We start from the raw sequence: 25844 nt of genomic DNA on the forward strand, positions 1-25844 counted from the left end.
GTAAAATTGCTGTAGGAATGTTTATTTTACTTTCAAGATCACTCTCTATTAATGAAAGAGTGTCTAGGATAATGTTGGGTGGTAGGCGGCACCGCCTTAACACCACATTGTCAGGCATTCCAAAAAGGGTGACACGTGTTCTATATATCTGGGGCCTTACAAGCCTCCGATGCCTATGCCTACACCTAGGAGAATGTACAGGTAGGTTGGGGTGTGAGAGCATCGACTCTATGAGCTCACCAACATCTCTCTGAAATGTAAACAAACATTTTTGGAAAAAAAACTTCACTTTCGCATAATGTGGATTTATCTTACAGAGTTGGGAAGGGACATCTTGGCCAAATCCTACATGTTTGGAGGCAAGAAAATAATAACTTAAAAAACATAATCAAAATTAACAACAAAACCCTAACACACAAATTTCTAAAACCATTTTTAATTTAAAAACATGTCCTTTAAAATGTGCCCAATTTTAACATACTGTAATTAACTACACATGGGTTGCAACCCATACAGATTTGTCAACATTAAAATATGGACACACGGACTGTGGACGCATCTGGCCTCAGCTCCGGAGACCCTGAGAGATTTCTCCCTTCCCGCTGCGACTCTCTGTCCCTTTATTACCTGTTGGGGTGCCTGGAGACCTGTGCCCCCCCTCGAAGCCACATTAGAAGCCGCGTGTCCTCCCTTGTGGCAGATCCGCCCATCCGGGCCTAGTCGAGCTTCAAAGCTGCGGCCTAAATTTACAGGCCCCGCCCGTAACGCATTCCCGTGGGTGCACTCGCGGTACTTTGGATAGCTGGAACCTGCTGAGAACCGCTGGCTACACCCTACCAGCTTACCTGCCTCCCTGCAACCCCTGACACCACGAAAATACAGTGCTCCCACACCGCAGTAGCCTCTCTGCAGTTCTGGAAGCAGGGCCTCCGGCGGCCATCTTGACAGCACTCCCTGTGACTTCTCCCTCAGCACAACCCCAGGTATTGTCTGTGCCTTTGCATCCAAGGCTCTAGATACCTCCTCATAAGCAGTTGCTCATTGTGCCTCCCTGAGCATGTAACTGTGTATCTTGCCGCTCCCCTATACGGGACAGTATGTCACCCCTCATGGTGCCTCCAATGATGAGCTGATTGCCAGCACACCCATGCAGTAAGCTATTAGTGACCTGATATACCTGTGATATCTCCCGCCCTCTGGTCTCCTGGCTCTCCTCCTGGTGCTCTTCTAGATCACTTCTCCATAACCATGCCGACATGGAGAGGGGGGACACTCTCGTCTGACCGCACCTATCCAATTTCCTAAATCATCTATCTGAGGGCATAGAACCCCTACGACTACCCCGGTGAAATCATCAGGTCCTGTTGTACCACCATTAACCTTAAGTTCATCTTCCATGGCAGGAGAAGGTCTAGATTTGGACCCTGCAGCCCCCCTTACTACCCAAACCATACTCCAGTTGTTTACTGCTTTCCATTCAGATATCCTTTCGGGCATGGAAACGTCAGTTTAAGCACTATGTGCAGACCTTTTGGGAATAGCGGGTCGTACAGATCACTTGGAGGGCAAGATGCAAGAGTTGGTGGAATCTCACAATGACCTTCTCACGACTCTGAGTTACAGGCCGAAATGATCTCCGTCAAAGACAAGCTGGTGGATTTAGAGGACAGGCCGAGAAGAAACAACAGCAACAGGACTACGTAACTAAGCTGTTCCAGAGGCTCCTTCTGTCAGCGACAGCGCAAGATTTGCTCATCGACAGAGTGCATCACTTACCAAGACCAAGAGCTGGCTCTACTAATTATTCCAGAGATACCCTGATGAGGATACATTTCTCTCACGTAACGGAAAATATTCTAAAAGTGTATAGACAGGCTGAAGGATCCGACGTTTTGGGAGGTCTACAAATCTTCCCAGATCTATCTCCCTATACCTTGGCTAAAAGGCGCTCATATCATGTCATAACTGCTGCACTACGAGATATTGAAATCCCTTATCGCTAAGGATTTCCTGTCAAGATCCTGGTCCAACACAATTCTTCCAATAATGTAATATCTTCCATTGAAGCAGGTGTCAAGCTATTAGCGGACTGGGACATTACTATCTCGTCCACTGCTCCCGCCTCTTCGGATCGGGTTTCTCCTGACTGATGTGGTATTTATTTGTCCATGATATGCTTATTCTTGAAATTATTCTTGAAACTGTTCCGGTTGCTCTTAGGTATTCCACCAGTATTTCTGGATTGTTATATTCCTGATGAATAATATTGCTCTTTATTGATATAGGCAATTAATATTAGCTATGTTTGTTACTTCACAAACTTACCAGCCGGACTCTTTAGAGTGCTGGAAACTGTTAATTGTTTATCTACTATGTAAAGGGGCCTATCCATTAGCAGATTAATTTGAACGATGAACGATTTATCGTTCAGTCGTTCAATTTATCTGCTAATGGATAGGCCCTGAACGATAAAAATGCGCACTCCCGCGGCCGACAAATTGGGTCTTCTGTCTCTCCAACATGTTGGTCAATTATCGTTTATCGCTGACAGATATTAGAACGACGAACGATTTTTTAATGAAAATGACTAGAAACATTAAAAAAAATCCACTCCCAGAATGATGTCATGCAATATCGTTCGTCGTTTGCAAAAATCTGTCATGAACATGTCAGATTTCTGTAACAGCAGCCCCAGCAATTTTCAAAAGAAAAAAATATTTTGTCTTTCAGAAAGATCTGCTAATGGATAGACCCCTTTAGATTCACACAGTTATTTATGCTATTTTTGCTAAATCCAGATTTTGGATAATGTTTTACTTTCATATGGTTTCAGGTTTATACATGCAACAATAATGTAGTCATTTTTTGTCACCAACTATTTTATAGGATGTCCTCTGTTGGATTATATGGCATTGCCATAAGTTTACCATGTTTATCAGGTTCGCTATTTTTTTTTATATTACTGATATATAAGATATTAGACACTGTATGGGTGGTCCCGCTCAGGCCGCCTTCCCATTGCTCCTTTTTCTATAGCTTTGTCTCCAAAAATTTCCCAGAGACAAACACTATGGCCCTAATTTTTTCTCTTGGGCTATTTCATTTTTTCAACACCCTTTATCCCTATGCCCTATTCTCATATCTTTCGCTTTGTTCTTCCCCCGCCTACCCCTTGGGAATTCAGATTTGTATCCGATTACATGACCGCATCATGTTTTTATCTAATATATCATGGTCAAGTTTTATTCTTTGAACGCCCATGGCCATAATTCTACCAATAAATGACGTCTACTCTAGACACATTACATAAGGAAAAGGCGAGGGTGGTTGCTCTCCAGGAAACCCATTTTTCATCCTTGGATCCACCTGTTATACGTAATTCCTGATACCCTAATGCTTATTATGCAAATGGCCCTTTTAAAAGAAATGGAGTAGCCATTTTGTTTCACAGCTCAGTACAATTTGAAGTGACAACTCAGTTAGCTGATAAAGATGGAGATACCTAATCTTAGTAGGGAAATTGGAAGATAGAGTGTTGACATTGGTTTCAGTATATGCCCCTAACTCACGCCAAGTGCCTTTTTTACGCAAACTTTTAGAAACTCTCCAGACGGTCCAGCAAGGTCATCTAGTACTCATGGGTGACTTCAATTTAGAGTTGGATGATAAGCTGTATAAGACACCAGTAGCTCCTAGCCCTACGGTGGGGATAAGCTCTGCTGGTGCTTTGTAGCAACTACTTGCTGAGTTTGATCTATATGATGCTTGGAGGATTCGTTCTCCTTTAGTTAAAGATTATACCTATTTCTCTCACGTCCACAACTCCTACTTCCGAAATGATTTTATATTGCTACCATTGTCCCTGTGGTGTGGTCAGATCACGCAGTGGTGACATGGTCATGGAATTGCTCACAATCTAATATGCCCCCTAGACAGTGGAGATTCCCAAGCTACTTGCTGTCTTCTCCTGAAGCGGTCAAGGCGCTATCTGATGCTCTGTCTACTTATTTGCCAACTAACTACCCCTAGATTCATCTGTCCCAACATTTTGGTGTGCTTTGAAGGCTGTGTTACGAGGGATAGCCATTCAGACAGGGCCTAGACTTCGGAAACAACACCTTAACCACCAGACTGCCTTAGAAAGTAGAGTCATTGAATAGGACCCACCCTTCCCGTTTGCTTAAAAGAGAGTTGGTCTCTATTCGAAACCAGCTTCATAAGCTGTTTCTGTCTCGCATGCAATTTGCCTATACTAAACTGCAACAAAAGTTCTATACTTTGTGTAATAGATCCGGCAAGTTTTTAGCCAACAAACTCCGAGCTTGACATATTACAAATAGAATTAAGTCCATCCGCACTTCCGATGGCCAAATTTTATTAAACCCATCAGACATAGCTAAGGAGTTTCCTCGATACTATGAGGAATTATATAATTTAAAGGATGATTCCATGGTCTCCCAGCCTACAGCTACCCTTATCTCATCTTTTCTGAAGGACCTTAATCTCCCAAAGCTAAGAGGGGAGGATTTGGAGTCCCTTAACTCAGCTTGGTCTGTTGAGGAAATCTCGGAGGTGATTACATCCTTACCGGCAGAGAAGGCTCCTGGTCCGGATGGATTCACAAACTCCTTTTACAAAAAATTCTCATCTAACCTCACCCCCGTACTCCATAATCTTTTACATATGCTACAAAAAACGGTTCCCTCCCTAAGGAAATGTTGCAAGCCCAAATAATCACTATTCATAAGCAAGGAAAAACCCTTCTCTGTGTCAGAGCTATAGGCCAATTGCCTTGCTTAACACAGATGTGAAAATCTTTTCCAAATAAATTGCCAACAGATTATCGCCTTTCATCCCTTATCTTATCCATTCGGATCAGGCTGGCTTTGTTCAAGGTAGACAGACGTCGAAAAATACCCATAGAGTATACGATCTTGCGGAGTTACTTCTTAGGGAAAAACATGAGGTTATACTCCTTTCGACCACCTGAATTGGGACTTTCTAAATGCGGTATTGTCGGGGTTTGGATTTTAGGGTGAGATAGCGACATCTATCTCGGCACTTTATAGCTGCCCTACGGCCTCAATGCTGAGTAATGGTTTTACATCTCCAGCCTTTGAGATCACTAATAGTACCCGACAAGGCTGCCCCCTCTCCCCATTTATGTATGTACTAGCTGTTGAGCCATTCACTGCTTCCATTTGCATCACTCTATCTTTCCCTGGGATACAGGTGGGTGCCTCTCACCATAAATTGAGTTTGTTTGCGGACGACGTAATCATGTTCATCACTGACCCTAGTTCTTCTTTACCTACCCTACATAATATCATCATATAGTGCAGTATCTTACTACAGGCTTAACACACTTAAAACGGAAGCCTTGCCTTTCCATGTGCCCCCTGACACCCTGTCTATACTAAAAACCTCCTACAATTATATATGGAAGAAGGACTCTATTTCCTATCTATTGAAGCGATGGATAAGTTTTGAGATTTCCTGGCTAGGCAGACTAGATGCATTTAAACTGTAAATTCTGCCCAAACTAATGTACTTGTTCTGTACAATCCCCTATTTGATTCCTCATATTTACATTAGACAGATCCGGTCCCTTATTTTACGGTATGTTTGGAAGGGTAGAGCCCCTAGGATTGCTTTTGCTCGCCTGTCTAGATTGTGAAGCTTAGGTGGGCTAGAGGTTCCCGATCTAGTGGCTTATCAATATGCCTATTTGGTTACTCAGATCAGTGATTGGTCCCTTCCCCCTGGCACCAAACCATGGAGGGATCTAGAGAAGAGCCTTTGCCCTCAATTTCCCTTGTTGGAGCTGATTTGGACCCCTAAACTGATTCTTTAAAAGCGTGGGATCTCACGGTAGTTTCTACTAGCGGGCTCTCCATCCCGACTTGTAATCTCTCTTTGTCTGCCCTTCCCCGTTTAATACCAGATCTCGATATCTCAATATGGCAAATATGTGGTCTCACCTCTGTTGCAGATCTGATGGATAATAGATCCATTAGGTCTTTCTCTTCCCTCCAACTACAATATAAGATCCCATCTAGGGAATTGTTTACTTATGCTAGGTTGCATCACTGGCTCTCCAGTATGCTTAAAATTTCTGGTTCTTTACACCTACCACCACCTAATATATTGTCAAGATTGCTTTCCGGTACTTCCAGGGGTTCAATACGGTTCTGGTATTCTATTTATCATGGTTGCGAGGAAGTGGGTAAGTCCTCTGCGCAACTACAATGGGAATCTGATCTACACACTACATTTTCGCACCCAACAATGGGAGTCTATATATTTAACTGCTCATCACTTCTCTAGATGCCATAACAATCTGGAAATGCAATTTAAATTATTACAGAAGCTTTATTTTACACCGGCTAAGCTATATAAAATCTGGCCTACCCAGTCGAAATTTTGTTGGAGAAACTGTATGGAAATAGGTGATATTTTTAATGTTTTTTGGAGCTGTTCCGGCATTCGACTTTTGTAGAGCAAGGTGTTCACGCTAGCTTATAAAATTCTACAAGTCCGTCTTCAGGAATCCCCGTCTCTGGCGTTATTTCATATTTAACCTACAGGTTTGTTTAAAACTGACAGTTATGTATTAGGCCACATATTTATTGCTACCAGAGCGGCTATTGCGCAGAACTGGAAATGTTCTTCTCCTCCCCCCCTACATAAGATAAAACGCAAAATCCATAATGCTTTTTTAATGGAAACTCTAGGAGTACCATATTCTTCCTCTGCCTCTTCCCCTCTTATTAAGTGGTCTAGCTGGCACAAATTTACTACTAATGGAGAAGGTACATCACTCCTGCTTGAAACTTCTTAAACTATCCTTCACTCTTCCATATGGTTGTTTTTTCTTTTAGTTGTTGGGACCCTGTATATTTTCCAGTCTCTAGGATTTTTCTTTCTTATATTTTATTTTTTTTGGCATTGTTTTTGCAGCTATTTGAATTTGAGGTCTGTAATTCACTTGCCATTGTTTTTTTGTTTTTTATTCATTACCAAATGTATTGTTGGATATATTGATCTTGAGATTGTATCTGTTTCCCTGCCCCCTTCCCCTCCTTTTTTTATTTCTGTATCCCTTCCCCTCCATGGTTCACGGATTTATATTATAATAAAAACCATTGATAATAAAAAATATATGGACACACAAGGCAGGCTAAGGCCACTTCAATCAACAACAATAACTAACATCTAATGGCTGAAACACCAGAACCTTAAATAGGGTGTTTGGTCCCACCAAAATCAGGAGTAAAAAAAAACACCCCCGCACGGCGCACAGCGAATGATGCGGCCGCATGATGCGGATGGAGATATAAATACGGGACAACCACCACTATTACTCATGCTTCGAGGAGTACTGACAACATGGACTCTGAGGAGCAGGCAAACGAAAGCCCACCACCAACAAGTAAGTTAAAACGACAATGTTTGCACTTGACGCCCAAAAAAATGCTGAATTCTGCTGTACTAAAATTAAATAACACCTTTATAAATTCAATGTGTAGCCCCTCAACATGTACAAGAAAATTTTGAGGAGGCTGGGCCAAGCCGGCAAAGGCGGCGCAGGAGGCAGCCACAATTCAGAAGTAAGGACATGGAGGTTGTGGTCCACATGTGCCTGGACCAAATTGTCCACGCACCCAGAAATATGAGGGCAGCACAGAGGGATAAGATTTGGGCCCCAATAGCCAGTGCTGTCAACGTTGAGGGGGACACCGACCGAACTATAAATGAAGTGAAAAAATGGTACGTTACTGAACTAAACAATGTTTTTGTATTCCAAAAATAAAACACAAACATTAATGTTTAAAATACAAAAACAGATGGCGCGACTTCAAGTTCCGGCTGAAGGGGAAGCTGGCAAATAGGGATCGGCATGCCAGGGGGACAGGTGCTGGGCCCACCCCATTGTTGCTGGAGTTAACAGATTTGGAAGAGCTTGCTCAGGGGTGTGTGCAGGAAGAGGAGATGTTTGGCGTGACCAATATGGACACAGACATGTCAGACTTTGCAGCTCCACATGCTGAAGAAGGTAATTTTTAAAATGTAATAACTGAAATAAAAAAACATGACACACAATATAATTGTTATTTTGTTCTTTACAGACACAGGGGAGGAAGAGTCTGCTCCTGAGATGAGGTCTGGGCGCAGCACATCTGGACGCTCTTAAGGGGAGGAACCAATGGATCCATCGGGGAACCATTCCTTCCTGGGGCACCTCCCTCGCAGCCCGTGGCCCTTCTCACGGAGTTGATCTCCCAAACTCAGCAGAACATTAATGTCCTGCTGAGGATGGAGGCTACTCTGCTGCAGGTGGTGGAGGCCCTGGAGTCATCTGCTGCAGCCCATACCAGGATCGCTGCTGCCCAGGAGCAGGCAAACTGCCTTGCAATTTTAGAGCCACCCTCCCTTCGTGTTAATCCATCTAGGCCCACCACCTCTGGCAGCCCCAAAAATATGCTGAGCCCTATGCCTAGGCCAGAGCCAATTCCATCTAGCTCTGGCCAGGCATCGTGTTACATGACAGTCGACTGGTGCCAAGCTTCCTCATAAGCCGAAGCGTCCCAAAAGAAAAAGATAGCACTGGCTGACTCGCCCAGAATCCATTGCTGTGCTGGTCCCCTATTTCTGGATACCCAAATCTCCATCTCCTTCCTCCTGATTGAAATATTTCTAATGTTTTTACTTTGTATTTTGCTTTTGAATTTAACCAAAAATACTTAACCATGTTGTGAAATGGATTTAATTATTCTTTATTTACAAATTAAAATTATTTATTAATACAAACATGTTGGTCTACATTTCATTTTCAACTGTATAAATGTTACTCACAAAAAAAAAAACAGCCTTATTAATCCCAGGGAAAAGGTAATTTTATTAAAAAAACATAAGCCATAACAATTAATTTTTTGAAAAAAGCAAAAATATTTAAACAAAAGCAAGCACATTCACACATACAAACGCACCTGAGCAAATGAACAGCCAATTAACCATGTTATTAGCAACAAGCTTGCCGATTATTAGGCAACTGTATTGTGCCTTAAGCTGCATACACACACAACAATTCTGAAAATTAAAGATTTTAGTAAACGATTTTCGTTTATTTTCTCAAGGGAAAAATGAACGAAAATCGTTTAGTAAAATCGTTCATTTACAAAATGTAATGAACGATTTTTTTGAACTACAAACGATTTTTGTAAATTTCCCTTAATGAAAATCGTTGAGTTGGTCAGTCTGACTGAACTACAAACATGAACGCGCATGAACGATAATCATTCATCGTTTTAACTCAGAAAGTGAACGATTTTTTCAACGATTAAACGATATCGTTAACGATAATCGTTCAAAAAATCGTTGTGTGTGTATGCACCTTTATAAATTGCAACATCACTAGTAACATCGATTACCTTAGGTAGCTACGAAACCACTATCGGCTTTGCAAGAGCCCATACCCTACCACAAGCTGAACGAGCAGGCCGACTTGAAACCTGCTCATAGAGTGACTTATCACTTCTTCCGCTCTTCAATGTCGCTCGCAGCAGATAATTGATGTACGCCCCAAAAACGCCGTGGCACGCCTGCGTTTTTACATCTCCACCCCTGTCAATTAAGTTTCAGAGGTCACTTCCTGCTCGCAGTCCGTACTAGCGAACGAAAATTGAACGCAAAGATACGGCCGCACATGCGCATAACAGACCAGAAGCATGCGCGGAAGGAAAACATCGACAGTGTACGAGTGAACGGATGCTTGCGAGCGGTTCTGAATCAGGCCCACTGTTCTTTAGCAAATACACATTGTAGCCTGGAATATCAGGCCTAGAAATTAAATAAACAGATGTACTCAAATAACCCAGCACCAAAGTCTCTAGAGTTGAGGGCCTGATTCAGACCCGGTCGCAAGCGCTGAGCACTCGCAACCGGGTCGATGGTGGCCCACAGTGCATGCGCACGACGGAGCCGGCTCCGTCGTGCGCATGCGCGAGGCCCGGCTAGCGACGGGCACTCCGTCGCTCTGGGTCTCGCACCAAAGGGGGCGAGCTGTCGATGTTGAGTGACAGCTCGCCCCCTTTGGTGGACAGGCTGGTGGGGGTGGCTGCCCAAACGGAGGTGTTCCCATGAGAACGCCTGCCGTTTGGGGGTGGCCCCACTGACATCACAAGTGATGTCAGTGGCGAGCTTCCGGCTCTGTTAGAGCTGAAAGCTCTCTGGGGCTTGCGATGAATGAGACCCTACCACAAGGGTCTCGTCACAAACCCGATGGTCGCGATGGTCTTGACCATCGCGACCATCATCCTGGCTGCTCGCATTAGCTGTGGGTGGTCACCCACAGCTATACGAGCGGCCAAGTGGCCGCTCCAAAAAAAAAAAAGCCTGGCCCTGATTCAGAGCGAGCGCTCTGTCAGAGCGAGCGGCTCTGAATCAGGCCCTCAGTCTGCTCCATTGCTGCACAGGAGGGAGCTGATCTCACCAGAATGTGAGTAATTCAGGTGAGGAGCAACCCCTATCACCACACTATCTATTGCATTCTATGTATTTATTTACACATATTTTCCGATGATAATGAAAGATTTTTTTTGCCTCAAAAAATACATACGTTCCTTTTTTGTGACTAAAATGTAATAGTAAATAGTTTAGGACTTAAGTCATATTTAAAATGCTGTTGTCAGTTTGTTATTCTATCTTTATCACATAAAGTGAACATGTGTTTTATGCTGTAACCTTCTAACATTATGTTAGCAATTCATATGTTATCTATTTTATTGATATGATAATGGCTCCTGTCATCCTGATTTTATCAGGAAACACTCAAGGATGACCTGTTTCAGCATTTGTCTCAGATTGCTCTCAACAGATGTTCTTCCTCTAAAAGAGAGTTGTCTTGTGACAATTGCTTCTTCGTTGCCATCCGTAATGAACTTACATTGTATAATGGCATTTTCCTGCAATGTCATCTGTTTGTTATCTCTCATGTCCTCCAAGATTTCTATGCGCAACAGGTTCATCAAGGGCACCGAGACAGTGACGCTACCAAGTGCAATATAAGGATGCTCCGTTTTGGCCCTCTATATCCAGTGACATTGAGGGTCATATTCAAATGCCTGCGTAATTTTGCCCGTAACTAAATTTTAATTACCACAGGTATGCGTGCTATCAATACCCGCAGTAAACAATTAAAAAAAAAATGGTTGCAACGTTTTATGCGGCCAAAAACCAGCGGGGGAGATGCGGTCACTCACACCTGGGTACTCACCTGTGTTCTGGCCACTCATCTCTTTGCTGTGCCCGGCTGATACATTTCGACTGACATGGGGAGTCTCACATTCACTGAGGACACACACATGACAGGGAGCCTCACACACAGGGTACACACACATGACAGGAAGCCTCACACACAGGGTACACACACATGACAGGGAGTCTCACACACAGGGTACACACACATGACAGGGAGTCTCACACACAGGGGACACACACAACAGGGAGTCTCAAACACAGGGGACACACACGACAGGGAGTCTCACACACAGGAGACACACACGACAGGGAGTCTCACACACACACAGGGGACACACACGACAGGGGTCTCACATAGACACATGACAGGGATTCTCACACACACATGGTACACACAGGACAGGGAGTCATACACAGGGGACACACACGACAGGGAGTCTCACACACAGGACACACACACAACAGGGAGTCTCACACATAGGGGACTCACGACTGGGAGTCTCACACACAGGCAGGCCCAGCGACAGGGGGGACTAAGGGTACACCCGTTCCGGGCCTCGAGGTCCAGAGGGGCCCTGAGGACCGGACAGGCACGAAACGGGGCTGCGGCCACCGTGACCCATAGCCGCTGCGCAGCCCTAACTCCACCTCCATTTTAGCCTGGCCCAGGCAGCGCTGGGATCTTCCAGGTGGCTCAGCTGTGACCCGGGCCGGGCATGACCTTCAAGTGAGCAACGCGACGTCGTGACGTCATAGGTTACGTCGCCGCATGTCTTCCCTGCCCATCAGGCAGCGGTAGAGACTATTTCCACTTCAGATATTGTACCTGGAAGTGACGTGCACTAAGGGCGGAAGTGCAGTTTCCTGCCCACACAGCCCACCAAAAAAAAGAAAGTTAGCCCCACGCGGGCTCGCTTCGCTTGCCACTTTTTGGGCATGGTGGCTCGCTACACTCGCCACATGATTATATTCCCCCTCTATGCCCACTTGGATGGTATGGAATGACGTTGGACACTGGCTGATGACGTCATGGTCAATCTACGGAAGGGGATCTAGCTGCTTCCATCAGGCAGGCTGCGCCGCTGCGCTGATCAGGGGACTTCTAGCAACAACCGTGAGGAGTCTAGGCAATGATAGAGGAATAGGGACCGGGGGCAGAGATAGATAATAGGTGCTGGGTACAGAAAAAGGTGAAAAGGAAGCTGATAGCGGCTGAGCGCAGAGGAAGGTTAATGGGGCTGGGGACAGAAGAAGGTGATAGGGGATGGAGGAAGGTGAAGAGGGCAGAGGAAGGTTAAGGGGGCTGGGGACAGTAGAAGGTGATAGGGGATGGAGGAAGGTGAAGGGGCAGAGGAAGATGAAAGGGCTGGGGGCACAGGAAGGTGGTAGGGGCTGGGGGCAGAGGAAGGTGATAGGGGCTGGGGGCACAGGAAGGTGATGGGAGCTGGGGCAGAATGTGATGGAGGGCTTCTGGGTTGAAGAAGGTGATGAGGGACTGATGACTGCTGGCTGCATACACCATCCCTAGTACCCCTGACAGCACTGTCATCAAGAAGACCTTGGAAGAGATGGCAGACAAGAACTACAGCCTGCATCGTTCGTGACAGAGAGACAGTGTGGTAAGTCATAGTGTATTTTTACTTTATTTAGAGGCTGGTATATCTTTCAGTTAACATATCATGCTTCACATATCACATGAGCAGGGGAGGGATGTGCGGGATCGGGGGTGGTGGTGAGAAGGTGGGGCCCCCAGAGACATCAGTGTACCAGGCCCGGAGATTTCTGTTGCTGGTCCTGCACACAGGGGACACACACGCTGCTTAGAAGAGGGAGGAAGATGAGTTCCGCATTTTGGGTAAGCGGAGGAGGACAGCTCTCTATTATGGACTACTTAAGCTAATTGGATACTTTCAATTGCTTAATTAGTCATTAGCGGGGGTGTCCATGGGGTTCTGAAGCAAGTCCTGAAATTTTTTTCCTTACAATAAAAATAAAAATACTGCACCCATTTGAATAGCGAAAATCTCACGCCACTGGGTTTTTCCATCAGGCGTGAGTTTTTTGGTATTCAATTGGGTGGATGATTTTTATTTTTTCACTCGGCACTCAATTTTTTTTGTTGTTAAAACTACAGCTACAATTAATTAATATGCCCCTGAGCGTGTTGTGCTCCCTGCACCGCCCTCCATGCTCACTATGCCAAAGAACATTTCACTATGCATGATGTACCCAGCCTGCCTTGGTCCATTGTTGCCACTGATCTCTTTAAATGGAGTGGGTAAGAGCATCCGGTGCTAGTGGATTTCTATTCTGGATAGTTTGAGGTGGACTATGGGTCTGATTCAGAGATGGACACTAATGCAATTTTCACGCAGATCGAGGAGAGAAGGTTTGCCATTGTCCATGCATATGCATCCCAGTGGGCATTCGCGAAGGCAGCTCTGCGATCGCATTGTAATAATGCAGACCACGGAGACTTATCGCTGAGTGATTGATAGGTAGTGAGCATTTGGGGGTGTTGACGGGGGAGGGGGGTTGGCGAAACACAGGCTTGCCTGCCTGTTAGAATGCCATTACATGGGCCATGCATAAATTAGCCACTACGATTGCATACGCAGCATGAGAGCCCCCTGCATGTCACTAGTGCTGAAGAGTCTGCGGCTGGTCAGACAAGCAGCAGGGGCAAGATGGCCTCTTGATGTCCGTCGTTGTTACCAATGTTTACGCTGGTAAGCGATGGCGTACGCAGGTAAGAAGGCAGCACTGGGCGTCTCTATGCAGTCGTGATCCTTTGAATCATTAGCATATTTTCGCAGTTGTGTTCCATACAAAATTGCAGCTGTGAACGCATTAGTGTCCATCTCTGAATCAGGCCCTATGTGCCCATCCTCACCAGTTCTCCAGTCATCAACAAGCTGAAAAGGCATCTGTGCTTGGTATTCCCCAGCGACTCCTTACAGACAATGTCATGCAGTTCCAGACCCTCTACCTATACCGATTTGGCCGGTACAGTACCGTTTTTTAATGGTCTGTACCGGCAAAACAGGGGCTGTACCGATGTACTGGATGAGTGCAATCTCCTGAATACTATAGCAGCGCTGCGGGGACACAGACTCCGGCAGCGCTGCTGAGAGACAGGTGGCTCCGTCCTCCATGGTTCTTGGCAATCTGCACTGACACTGACATAACGACCCACCAGCGTCAGCTGCCTCCAGTCTTCAGTACCCATGGACATGCCCCCTTTATAGATGACCACGCCCCCTTTATCTGTGGCCATGTCCCTGTACCAGTTTTCAACTCAGAGATGTTGGAGGGTATGCAGTTCATGAGCAATTAGTTTCAGAGTTTCACAAGACAATGAGACATTAAATAATCAACCAGCAGTCTTCAATACCTACAGTCAATGGACTAGCTGAAAGAGCAGTTAGCTCTGCCAAACACTTTGAGATGACATCTGATCTGTTCTTGCTGCTACTTAATCTGAGGAATATTCCAAGAGATAGCTTGCCCTCATCTGTACAAAGGGCATGCTTGCTGACATTCTGGCTTCGGGTGGGGATTGGGTGTGGCGTGGCATAGGGGTGCGTGGCCAGGGATATTACACTACATTAGGGGCGGAGTGGGGGGCATGACCATGAAATCGCGTCTTTTCGGCACCGCTCCCACCACAAAATGTCAAGATTACTGATATTGAGAAGCAGGGGCGGAGCCATGACCCAATTCAGCGTGAGTTAATGTGAGAGGTGTGGTGGGGGTTCGGAGGTGGGCGTGGGGGGCAAACAGCCAGCCGGGAGACTTGCCTAATTTTCTGGGGGGCTTGGAGAGTCACCCAATTTTCGGGAGGCTCGCGGCCAACCCGGGAGAGTAGGACATAGGGCCTGGTTCAGATTTGAAAACAGAGCAGGCTTGCCTACCCTCCCTATTTGGCCGGGAGCCTCCAGAATATCGGGTGCCGCTCCCGGCCCCCCGGAAAGGCAGGCAAGCCTCCCGGCATCCACCAACCCTCCCGACCTCCCCCCAGAAGAAACTAAAAATCCCTGCAGCTGGGGGGGCGGTGACGCGATTCGCGCTGAATCGCATCATTGTGGCTCCGCCCCTGCTTCACAATGCCGGAAATAACGTAATTGTGAAGAAGGGGCATGGCCGCGATGACGCGATCACGCGGCCCCGCCCTTGCCCTCATTGTGTCATAACTGTGCGGACACGCCCCCCGCTGTTGGCAGACAATCAGCTCCCTCCCGCAAGGAGGGAGCTGATTGTCGGCAAGTATGGAATAAAGGGCCTGATTCAGACCCGCTTGCGAGTGATGTCAGTGGGAGTGCTTTTGGCTCTGATAGAGCCAAAAGCACTCCGGGCTTGCGGCAGACGAAACCCTACCGCAAGGGTCTCGTCGCAAGCCCGATGGTCGCGATGGTCTTGACCATCGCGACCATCTTTTTGCCCGCTCGCATAAGCTGTGGGTGGTCACCGACAGCTATGCAAGCGGCCAGGAGGCCGCTCCAATAACAGGTAGGACGGCCCTGATTCAGAGCGAGCGCTCTTGTCAGAGCGTCTGGCTCTGAATCAGGCCCAGAATAAGATAGAGCAGGTAACTGTGGGTCTCATTCAGACCCGCTCACGAGCGCTGTACGCTCGCAAGCGGGTCGATGGTGCCCAAGTGCGCATGCGCACGACGGAGGAAGCTCCGTCGTGCGCATGCGCGAGACCCGGCGAGCGACGGGGAAGCCGTCGCACCAGGTCTTGCACCAAAGGGGGCATGCTGTCGATGGTGAGTGACAGCACGCTCCCTTTGGTGGGCATGCCGGGGGCGTGGCTGCCCAGACGGAGGCGTTCCCATTGGAACCCCTACCGTCTGGGTCCGGCCCCACTGACATCACTAGTGATGTCAGTGGGAGTGATTTTGGCTCTGATAGAGCCAAAATCACTCTAGGGCTTGCGGCAACAAGACCCTACCGCAAGGGTCTCTTCGCAAGCTCGATGGTCGTGATGGTCTTGACCATCATCATGGACGCTCGGATAAGCTGTGAGTGGTAACCCACAGCTATGCGAGCGTCCAAGAGGCAGCTCCAATTTTAGGTAGGCCGGCCCTGATTCAGAGCGAGTGCTCTGGTCAGAGCGTCCGGCTCTGAATCAGGCCCTGTGTTAATGTAAGGAGTGCAAATTCATACTTTTTTTTGCATGCAGGGTAAATACTGGCTGCTGTTGCATGTAGCCCACAAATGCTGGAAAGGTTTATTATTACACTGCAATTTACTGTAGATATCAGTTTGGACACACCCCTCGATAATCTACATCTCTCTGCCAGGGGCAGAACTATGGGAGACAATGGAGGCACCTGCCGCCGGGCTCCAGCTCTGAAGCGGCACCTCCTCCATTGTCCACAACATATTCACCCCTACTAGGGTTGTAATTATGTACCCGGAGTGTACCGTCACGGCCACCCAAAACATGGCACCTCTTCCTGGCACCTGGGAAGCCACCATACACTAGTGAAGAGCTCCATGTCAGACCATTAGCTGCTGCCTTTGTCTAGCTATAGCCTGTCTGCATGTGAATTGCTGATGGGAGGGGGTCACCAAATTATTCCTTGCCTCCAGGCATCTGGGGTGAATTTATGCCACTGCTCTCTGCACATTTTAAATCTGACTCACAATGCAGTGCAGCATTGTTTTACCAACATGCAGAGTTACTTACTATATCTTACTCTGGGCCTGATTCAGAGACGGACGCTCTGAAAGAGCGCTCGCTCTGAATCAGGGCGTTTTTGGGGTTTTTTTGGAGCGGCCTCCCACAGCTATAGCGAGCGGCCAGGTTGATGGTCACAATGGTCGAGGCGAGCTGTCAATCACCATCGACAGCTCGCCCCCTTTGGTGCGAGACCCGGAGCGACGGCGCACCCGTCGCTAGCTGGGTCTCGCGCATGCACACGACGAAGCCGGCTCCGTCGCACGCATGCCCAGTGGGCAAACATCGACCCGGTTGCGAGCGCTCAGCGCTTGCGACTGGGTCTGAATCAGGCCCTCTATTCCCAAAGCTGATTCAGGCCCAATGTCTGCATACAAATCGTCATTCCAAATGCAAAACCTAAGCTTCAGCCACAACATCCCTAGAAATTCTGGACACTCGCCCTCCCTGCGGTATAAAGGCAGCCTTACCTCTCCTGTGTGTTTATTTGCCACATGGAATACAGTGTCATATCTTGGATCCCAACTCAAGCAGTCAGATATAGGGTGCCCAGTTATTTCGCCAGTAAAATATTTCAGAATATTCACTTTTATTGGCTGTTCAATAAACACAACAAAGTTTTCTGTCATCCCTAAGAAATATAGATAAGCAAAAAGAAGAATTAAATGTTTTTCATCCCCATAAAATTGTATAGCAATGTATAGTAATGTTGGACAGAGGGCCTGATTCAGCAAGGAACGCAAGTGAGAGAACGCACAGTGCGAGACGATGTGTGTGATCTGTGTATGCGTATGTATCACATCACATTGCGCGTGCACGAACAGGTTGCTGAGTACGGTAAGGGCTCTCTCAGAGTACGAAGGGAGCCTGCAGAGACCTCCGATGTTGATTGACAGGATGTTCCATTTGTGGGTGGTGACAGAGGGGTGGTGAGCCGAGCACAGGCGTGCCTGTGCATTCGCATGCCGTTACAGGGACATGCATAAATGAATCTCAGTGGCACCGCATGCAGCCGGGCGCCTCTCTGCGTGCAGAAATCTCTCTAGTCCTGCGCCAGGGTCAGGACTACCCTTAACTTTCACGCAGCTTCGGTGGCACTCGATGTTCCCGATGTCAATCACGGCAAAGGTGGGTGGCTTTATATTTTGGATGGGTGTCTGCTTCTTGTGCTACGGGTGCCGTGCGCAGGGGCAGAACTATGGGAGACAATGGAGGCGCCTGCCGCCGGGCTCCAGCTCTGAAGGGGCACCTCCTCCATTGTCCACAACATATTCACCCCACTTAGAGCTGTAACTATTTACCCGGAGTGTACCGTCACAGCCTCCCAATACAAGACACTCCTTCCCGGCACCTGAGAAGCCACCATACATTAGTGGAGAGCTCCATGTCAGACCATCAGCTGCTGCCTTCGTCTATCTATGGCCTGTCTGCATGCGAATTGCTGATGGGAGGGCACCAAATTATAAATTGCCTCCTGGCATCTGGGGTGAACTTACGCCACTGGCCGTTCATATGCATTGAATAGCATATTGTCGCAGCGCCTGGGTGCATGTGTTCCTTGCTGAATCAGGCCCAGAGGCTTTTATTTCAAGCTGTCACAGTGAGAGTAGAGATGCAAGGCCTAGTAAGTAAGAATGGAGAAAATGTTATCTACAGCTACTGTACAGCAGAGGATGCAGGGAAGCTTTTTACACAGATTTCTGATGTTCGGGAACCTGCGCATGTGCCAGACCCACATGTGCAGGATGGGTCTGCGATATTGCTCGCAGATTTGAGGAGGAGAGGATCGGTGACGGCCTCCATTTCCCAAAATGGAGGTGTGTTGACGCTATTGTGGAGGAGTGATGAGGCCAGGATCTCGTTGGCTGATGGAGAATTCCTGGCCTCATGGGTCACTCAGCCGGCCGATGGTCATTACATGACTGGGTCACTAAGCCGGCTGATGGTCACGCAGGTGATCCGATCTTGCAGTCTAGAACGCAACTTGGTTATGTAATGCATGCAGGAGGCATGACGCAGCCTGCTGCATTACCATATTAGAGCTATCACAGTTACTACTATGTTAGCAGCTGCAATAGCTAGTGTGTCCTCTGCTGAATCAGGCCCGGAGTCTACAACTGTGCCTTATTGTCTGTGCTCACGCTCTCCTATGGCATGTTTCTTACCATTTTTAGAGCTCTCATGTTTTGCAGTTACCCTGGAAGAATAAAGGCTAGGGGATCTGACATTGAGTCATATGCATGTCGATGGCGCATGCAATTGAGAGATTTTTTTATTCTGCGCATGTAAGTCATACTACACATGTGCCCAGAGTCCGTGCAGACACATGGAGATGGTCCGCCCTTTGGGCATGTTATGGAAGTGTGACAGGCATGTCACTGAAGTGGTTGTGAACTCAGAGCCTTATTCAGGTTGGATCGCACGGCTGCGTTCGCACACAGCCGGCCGATGTTTGCATTCTGGGCATGCATATGCATTGCAGTGCACGTGTGTGAACAGGCCTCTGCAATCGCGCTTCACAGAGCGATTGACATGAAGTGACCATTTAGGGGTGGAGAGGGGGGGTGGTCGGTGGAATGCAGGCGCGCCTGTGCGTTTGAATGCCATTACAGGGGCGTGCATAAATTAACCACTGCTATTGCATATGCAGCCTGGCGTCCCTCTGCGTGCAGGAAGTTTAGCGACTTCTGAGGCAGGTTCATGTCAACCACAACTGTGCGTATGGGCTCGATGCTTCGCAATGTTACCGATGTTTCTGCAGATTTTCTAAGTATTACGGATGTAAGTGAACGTAAGGGGAAGGGTGTATGTAATGCTGGGCATCTTGTGCTGCGAAGGCAGTGCAAATGCATTCATTAGCATATTTCCGCTTCGGCCGGGTGCGTGTGAACGCAGATGTGCGATCCATGTTGAATCAGGCCCTTAGACACATAATCACTCACATTGAAGGAGGCCACCTACATCTATCATGGGGCTGCTGCAAGTTTTGATGGTGCTGCCAATGGTTGCATCTAAAGACCCATCAAGTGATGTTTAAGCATCTAGAGACAGTCACAGGGTGCGTCTCAGTCCTTACACAGTCAGATGCATGGCTTTACCCCAGGGAAGGGCTTGTAGTGGTATTTCCATAATGTTGACAGAGCAATACCTGCAAAAGACGCAGACACGAAGGCTGCTGCATCCGACTTAGGGGGTCATTCAGACCCACTCGCAAGCGGCAGTACGCTCGCAAGTGGGTCGATGGTCCCCACTGCCCATGCGCACGACGGAGGGAGCTCCGTCATGCGCATGCGCGAGACCCGGACTGCGACAGCCAAGCTGTCGCTCCGGGTCTCGCACCAAAGGGGGCGTGCTGTCGATGGTGACTGACAGCACGCCCCCTTTGGTGGCCGTGCCGGGGGCGTGGCGGCCAGACGGAGGCGTTCCCATGGGAACGCCTACCCTCTGAAGCTGGCCCCACTGACATCACTAGTGATGTCAGTGGGAGTGATTTTGGCTCTGATAGAGCCAAAATCACTCCAGCTTGTGGCTGGGAAACCCGACCGCAGGGTTTCCCTCGCAAGTCCGATGGTCGCGATGGTCAAGACCATCGCGCCCATCTTTTTAGACGCTCGTATATGCTGTGGGTGGTGACCCACAGCTATACGAGCGTCCAGGAGAACGCTCCATTTTAATGGAGGAGGGCCCTGATTCAGAGCGAGCGCTCTGGTCAGAGTGAGCGGCTCTGAATCAGGGCCTTAGAGAATCAGCTCCAGAGTGTGCACAATTTGTCTTCAGACCTCTCTCTAATATATTATTTCATTTGCAAGAGTTAGTGACACACTATGCTCTGGTAAGCCTGGTTAGTAAGGGTATCAGGTGATCTGTGAGCTTAATTCAGGATGGGTTCATGCCTTGATTGGATTAGCCATCACCCATCATCCCTATATGTACTTCCCTAGTATTGGCTGCTTGTTATCAGGGAAACAGGTCTCATACCTTGGGTTTATCTTTCATTATGTGCACTGATACTAACAAGGCCCCCACACACGGAAAGATATAGCGGCCGATCTGACGGATTGGAACGATATAGCAGCTATATTGTTCCGTGTGTATGCGCGATATCGTGGGGTTGTCTGTCGCTCCTCCAGATCTTTCTGAATGCACAAGAGATGTGTAGAAACGATGATTGATCCCATGTGGGTCTATGCGGGGTGGGGGTATATCGGGCGGTAGGGCACCGGATCGCTCTGTGTGAGGGGATCACCCGATATGTCGGCGTCGGATCGTTGGTCGCATGTGTGTACACATCGTACCGTGTGTACCCACCTTCAGTCTTCATCTCTGGTATTCCCTGATGACCTCCATGTATAACTCCTGTTGCCTTCTGACTTCGCTGTTGTGCTATCCTCGTGTATCCTGCTGATTTACTTTTGCTGACAATTCATGTCTTTTACTCCATTGCGGTTTGAGCCTCGTGGTTCCTAGTGGTCTTTGCTATGATCTGTGCTGTGCTGGAAGAGGGGTGCTGGACTGAGAGAGGGGTGATGGGTGTTGTGCTGTATTGGGCGATGAGTGCTGTGAGCTGGCAGTGCTGGGTGAAGTGTGAGGGGTGCAGTGCTGTGATCTTTGCTGGGGGAGGGGTAAAGGGTGCTGTGCTGGGAGAGGGGTAAAGGGTGCTGTGCTGGGAGAGGGGTAATGGGTGCTGTGATCTGTGCTGTGTTGGGAGAGGGGTGCTGTGCTGGGTGAGGGGCGCTGTGATCTGTGCTGTGTTGGGTGAGGGGTGCTGTGATTTGTGCTGGGAGAGGGGAGCTGTGTTGGGAGAGGGGTGCTGTGATTTGTGCTGGGAGAGGGGAGCTGTGCTGGGTGAGGGGTGCTGTGATTTGTGCTGGGAGAGGGGAGCTGTGTTGGGTGAGGGGTGCTGTGATCTGTGCTGGGAGAGGGGAGCTGTGTTGGTTGATGTGCTGTTATCTGTGTTGGGAGAGGGGTGCTGTGATGGTTGATGTGCTGTTATCTGTGTTGGGAGAGGGGTGCTAGGAGTACAGCACAATGGGGGAAGGGGCCACAGCACAGTGAGACCACACCCCTACTATGAGGCCACACATTTTCAGAATTCCACGGGTGGGGGGGGCACCACCCAAAATCTTGCCTAGGGCACTAATTTGGCTACGACCGACTCTGCGATCTGATCCATTTTACAGAGTGATCTCTGCATGCTGTTCAGACCATTCTGTGTTTACTTGCAGTCTCCATACTACTTATCTGTATACACTGTTTTTTAGATTCGGTAGTTATATATTAGACTAGGTTAGGTTCGTTAAAAAGTTTAGACTAGGTAGTTATAAGTTTCTATTCCTTAAATTAGTTTAGCTTCAGTTAGACAGTTTAAATTAGGTAGTATAAGACTTACAGATGGGTCCTTACATCTAGCCTCCTTGCAAAGTAAACAGCCCTTCTAATCGCACCATGCCGTGGCGTGATTCAGTAGCGCAGAGCGTCTTTTTGTGCAACTTTTTACCTTTAAATGAGCCTTTTTCACACAGTGATGTGAATAGATAGCACAAACAGCTTCTGCTGATTAAAATGATATGCAGCATGCCTATGTTCTGTGTCTCATGTGCATAACTGTGAGTACGACTGTACATACACATTACGGCTACAAAAAACACCCTACTGGTTAAGTGCTGGGCTGTTCCGGAACCTGGTGGGATCAGCTGGTGTGTACTATTACTCTGCTGTTACTGTCGCCAATAGCACACACATGTTTCAACATTACTTACCATTGCAACCTTCCATTCTACTCTACATTCTAAGGCAAGCCAGCGTTATGGAAGCGGCATGAATGACCGCCGGACGAGAGGCCGGCAGTCGAAATCCTGATGCCAGCAGGCCGAACAGCGCAGATCCCGACAGAGGTAAGTACCTAAACTTCCCCTCTCCCCCCCCAACCATCGGCAAATGCAGGGGGGGTTTCTGTCTGCCTGGAAACCCCCTCCCCAGCACACACATTACCACAGTAGAAATAGCAATATAATAGAATTTTCCTAGTGTTGCATGTTCTTCTCATGTTCTTCACAAATGAAATAATTTTAACATGTATCAGACTGTAATAAATAACCTGTGCACCAACTAGGAGATCTGGAAAACATGCACTATTAGGGATGCACTGCTATAGAGCCTAATATGTACATATATGTCCTAGTGCTAGGTTATTCTGCTGCTCCTCCAGGCTCCCGGACTTGCTCCAATAGTCTGGAATGGTGCCCACATCTAAAATAAAAACATCCAGCTCAGGCAGGATGGCCCTACTGCCGCATCTAATGGCTAATTGTGATCGCTGGTCCTGTATATGCTGGAATTATGATACACAATACACTTTGTATGACGCATAATAAAACTGGTTGAGTATTAATTCTGCCCTCTTCATGGACAGGCCACATTCGTTCTAAAATCAGGCATTTGGAAACCCCCCTCTAGAAAGCCTGCATTTGCCACTGCTAACCCTAACCTTCCTTTAGGGGTGCCTAACACTATCCTCCCCCCAGGGGTGCCTAAACCTAACCCCCCCTCCCCGCACCCTAAAAATAAACCTCCCGGGAGGGTGCCTAACCCTAACCTCCCCTTGGGGTTGACTAACCCTAACCCCCCCTTCCCCTAGCCTAACCCTCCCCTGGGGGTGCCTAACCCTAATTCCCATCGGGGGTCCCTAAACCTAACCCCCCATCCCAGTTACGTGGATAATTACCCCTGGCATTGGATGATCGTTCCAGCATCCTGTCGGGGTCCCAGCGTCGGGATTAACATAGGCGTCGTATTTCGGTGGCCGCCGGTCACATGACTGCATCCCAGCATTATCCAGAGGCTAAATTGCAAGTGGCTTTCTGTCTCAAAATGTTATGTAAAGAAAGGAACTTACCAAAGCTATGGTAATAAGATGGGTTCCATTTGTCCTTTGCTGGTATGGAGCAGATTACTTGTGCACCTTGCAGTGTGTCTTCATCCTCTGATTCCTGGGCAGGCACCTTAATAATGTTGTAAAATGTGCCTATACATAAATAAGCATAATGAAATAAGAATGTTGCCATATGCACCCTTGTGCAAAACTTAGCAAATTTCATTATAATAACCAAGCATTAAAGTTGACCAGTATGTATAGTGGTGATAACCATTTTGTGAGCTACACAAATAGCTGGAAATGCAGCCTTTCCATTCACTAGAAAATGGTGGTATCACTAAAACATGAAGCAGGAAGTGTTACAGTAAAGTGACAGAATGGGATAGGAACAACACACAAAATGGCTGACTACATTGGGTCTCATCTAGAGATTGAAGAATTATGCACTCTAGGGGGTATATATTTACTAAAGGTTGGTCTGGTGTTTTTGGAAGATTTTCCGTTCATTTTGCAAACCTGACATTACTAAAGTCAAATCCAACAGGAGAAACTAACAAAATCCCAACTTTAGAACACTTTAAAACTTCCAACCAACAATTGATTTTTCCACATAGAGAAGAATAGGATCTGCAGATTTTCCCCAGCAAGGAACGCAGCTGCGAATTTGCATGCACCCGGTCGATTATTTCACACTGCGCATGTGTACGAAGCGCAGTGCGCATGTGCAAAATGGCCGCTGCGATCGGGTGGCGATCGGGGGGAGTGTGGCGTGGCCGGGCTATGACCGTTTTGGAGGCGGGGCTAGGGGCGTGACCACACGATCGTGTCATCGTGGCCCCACCCCCTCTTCAGAATGCAGAAAATAAAGGCATTGTGCAGCAGGGGGCAGAGCCACGATGACGCGATTCAGCGCGAATCGCGTCATCGGGCCCCCAAGCTGCGGGGGTTTCTAGTACTAGTGCGGGGGGCAGGCGGCAGCCGGGAGGCTTGCCTACCTTTCTGGGAGTTCGGTAGCGACACCCGATATTCGGGAGGTTCCCGACCTGTACTACTGTGCGTATGGGTCCGATGTTACTGATGTTTTCACTGTCTTCAGAGGTATTGCGGATGTGAGTAAAGGGAAGTGGGCGGCATTATGTAGTGGTGGGCGTCTGTTTATTGTGCTGTGGAGTCATTGCATTTTGGGTTCATTACCATATTTTCGCAGCGGCCAGGTGCGTGCTTGTGCAAGCTTGCGATCCATGCTGAATCAGGCCCTGAGAGCGGATACCGCTGGTAGTTTATGTAAAAATAAACCTCTTACCTTGTTTCCCATAGGAATTTCCCATATTATATGCTGTCCCACTGGGGTCATAATGAGGATGAGCTGTCGCCTCACTCACAGCAATATAATCATGCCAGTTAACCTGCAATGAGAAGGTATAGTAGCAGCCAGAGAAGGAGTCAGGTTATTTTTGACTGTTTTTGTAACTGACTTTAAGCCAATGGATCTTCTGTCTTCTGAAGTTTTTAATGTAATATTTGTACCTGTTCTCTTACTGTTCTAGATACACTGCTTCATCTAGACTAGAGTATCTGGCTCCTTTCTGAGATCAAACCCATTAGATAATCTAGGCAGAGATTATTATTGATGCCTTTAGATATGACAGAGCTCAGCTTTGTGCTGTTACATTGATTACATCTCTACTCAGAGAACAGCAGTTTTGTACAGTACAAGGATAAGAAATACATACAGCTAGATGTTATGCTGAATGCTACAAGTTGCATGCGGGTGTGAACAAAACAATAAATTAAAGTAAGTTACTACATTATAAGAAGTCTCATGCGCAGCTCCCTATTTGTTATTTTCAAATCTGCATTCTGTCTACCTTGTATGTCCCTGTTTCATGTATTATCTATATATTAATAGCAGAAGTACAAATTTTCATGAATGACATATTTCTATTATGCCATTGTCTGAGCAGGGCACATCATATACCAAATTTACAGAAAAATATTGGCGTTGTAATTGGTAGCTTCGTTTCCA

At 47.4% G+C, this 25844-nt stretch overlaps 1 protein-coding gene across 1 annotated transcript in view; it reads right to left on the reverse strand.

Moving 5' to 3' along the window:
• LOC148504762 (carotenoid-cleaving dioxygenase, mitochondrial-like) overlaps nucleotides 1-25844 on the reverse strand; it is a 78799-nt gene that overhangs the window by 26224 nt on the left and 26731 nt on the right. Inside the window, exons 3-5 of the mRNA XM_088448542.1 lie at nucleotides 25122-25224; nucleotides 23840-23968; nucleotides 17415-17575 (exon numbers count right to left, since the gene is read on the reverse strand). Of these exons, the coding sequence (XP_088304668.1) occupies nucleotides 17415-17575; nucleotides 23840-23968; nucleotides 25122-25224 (393 nt within the window). The remainder of the gene's footprint in view (nucleotides 1-17414; nucleotides 17576-23839; nucleotides 23969-25121; nucleotides 25225-25844) is intronic.

The sequence above is a fragment of the Taudactylus pleione genome, unplaced genomic scaffold (genome assembly GCF_031769625.1).
Source record: "Taudactylus pleione unplaced genomic scaffold, aTauple2 ptg000457l, whole genome shotgun sequence".
NCBI classification, from domain to species: Eukaryota; Metazoa; Chordata; class Amphibia; order Anura; family Myobatrachidae; genus Taudactylus; species Taudactylus pleione.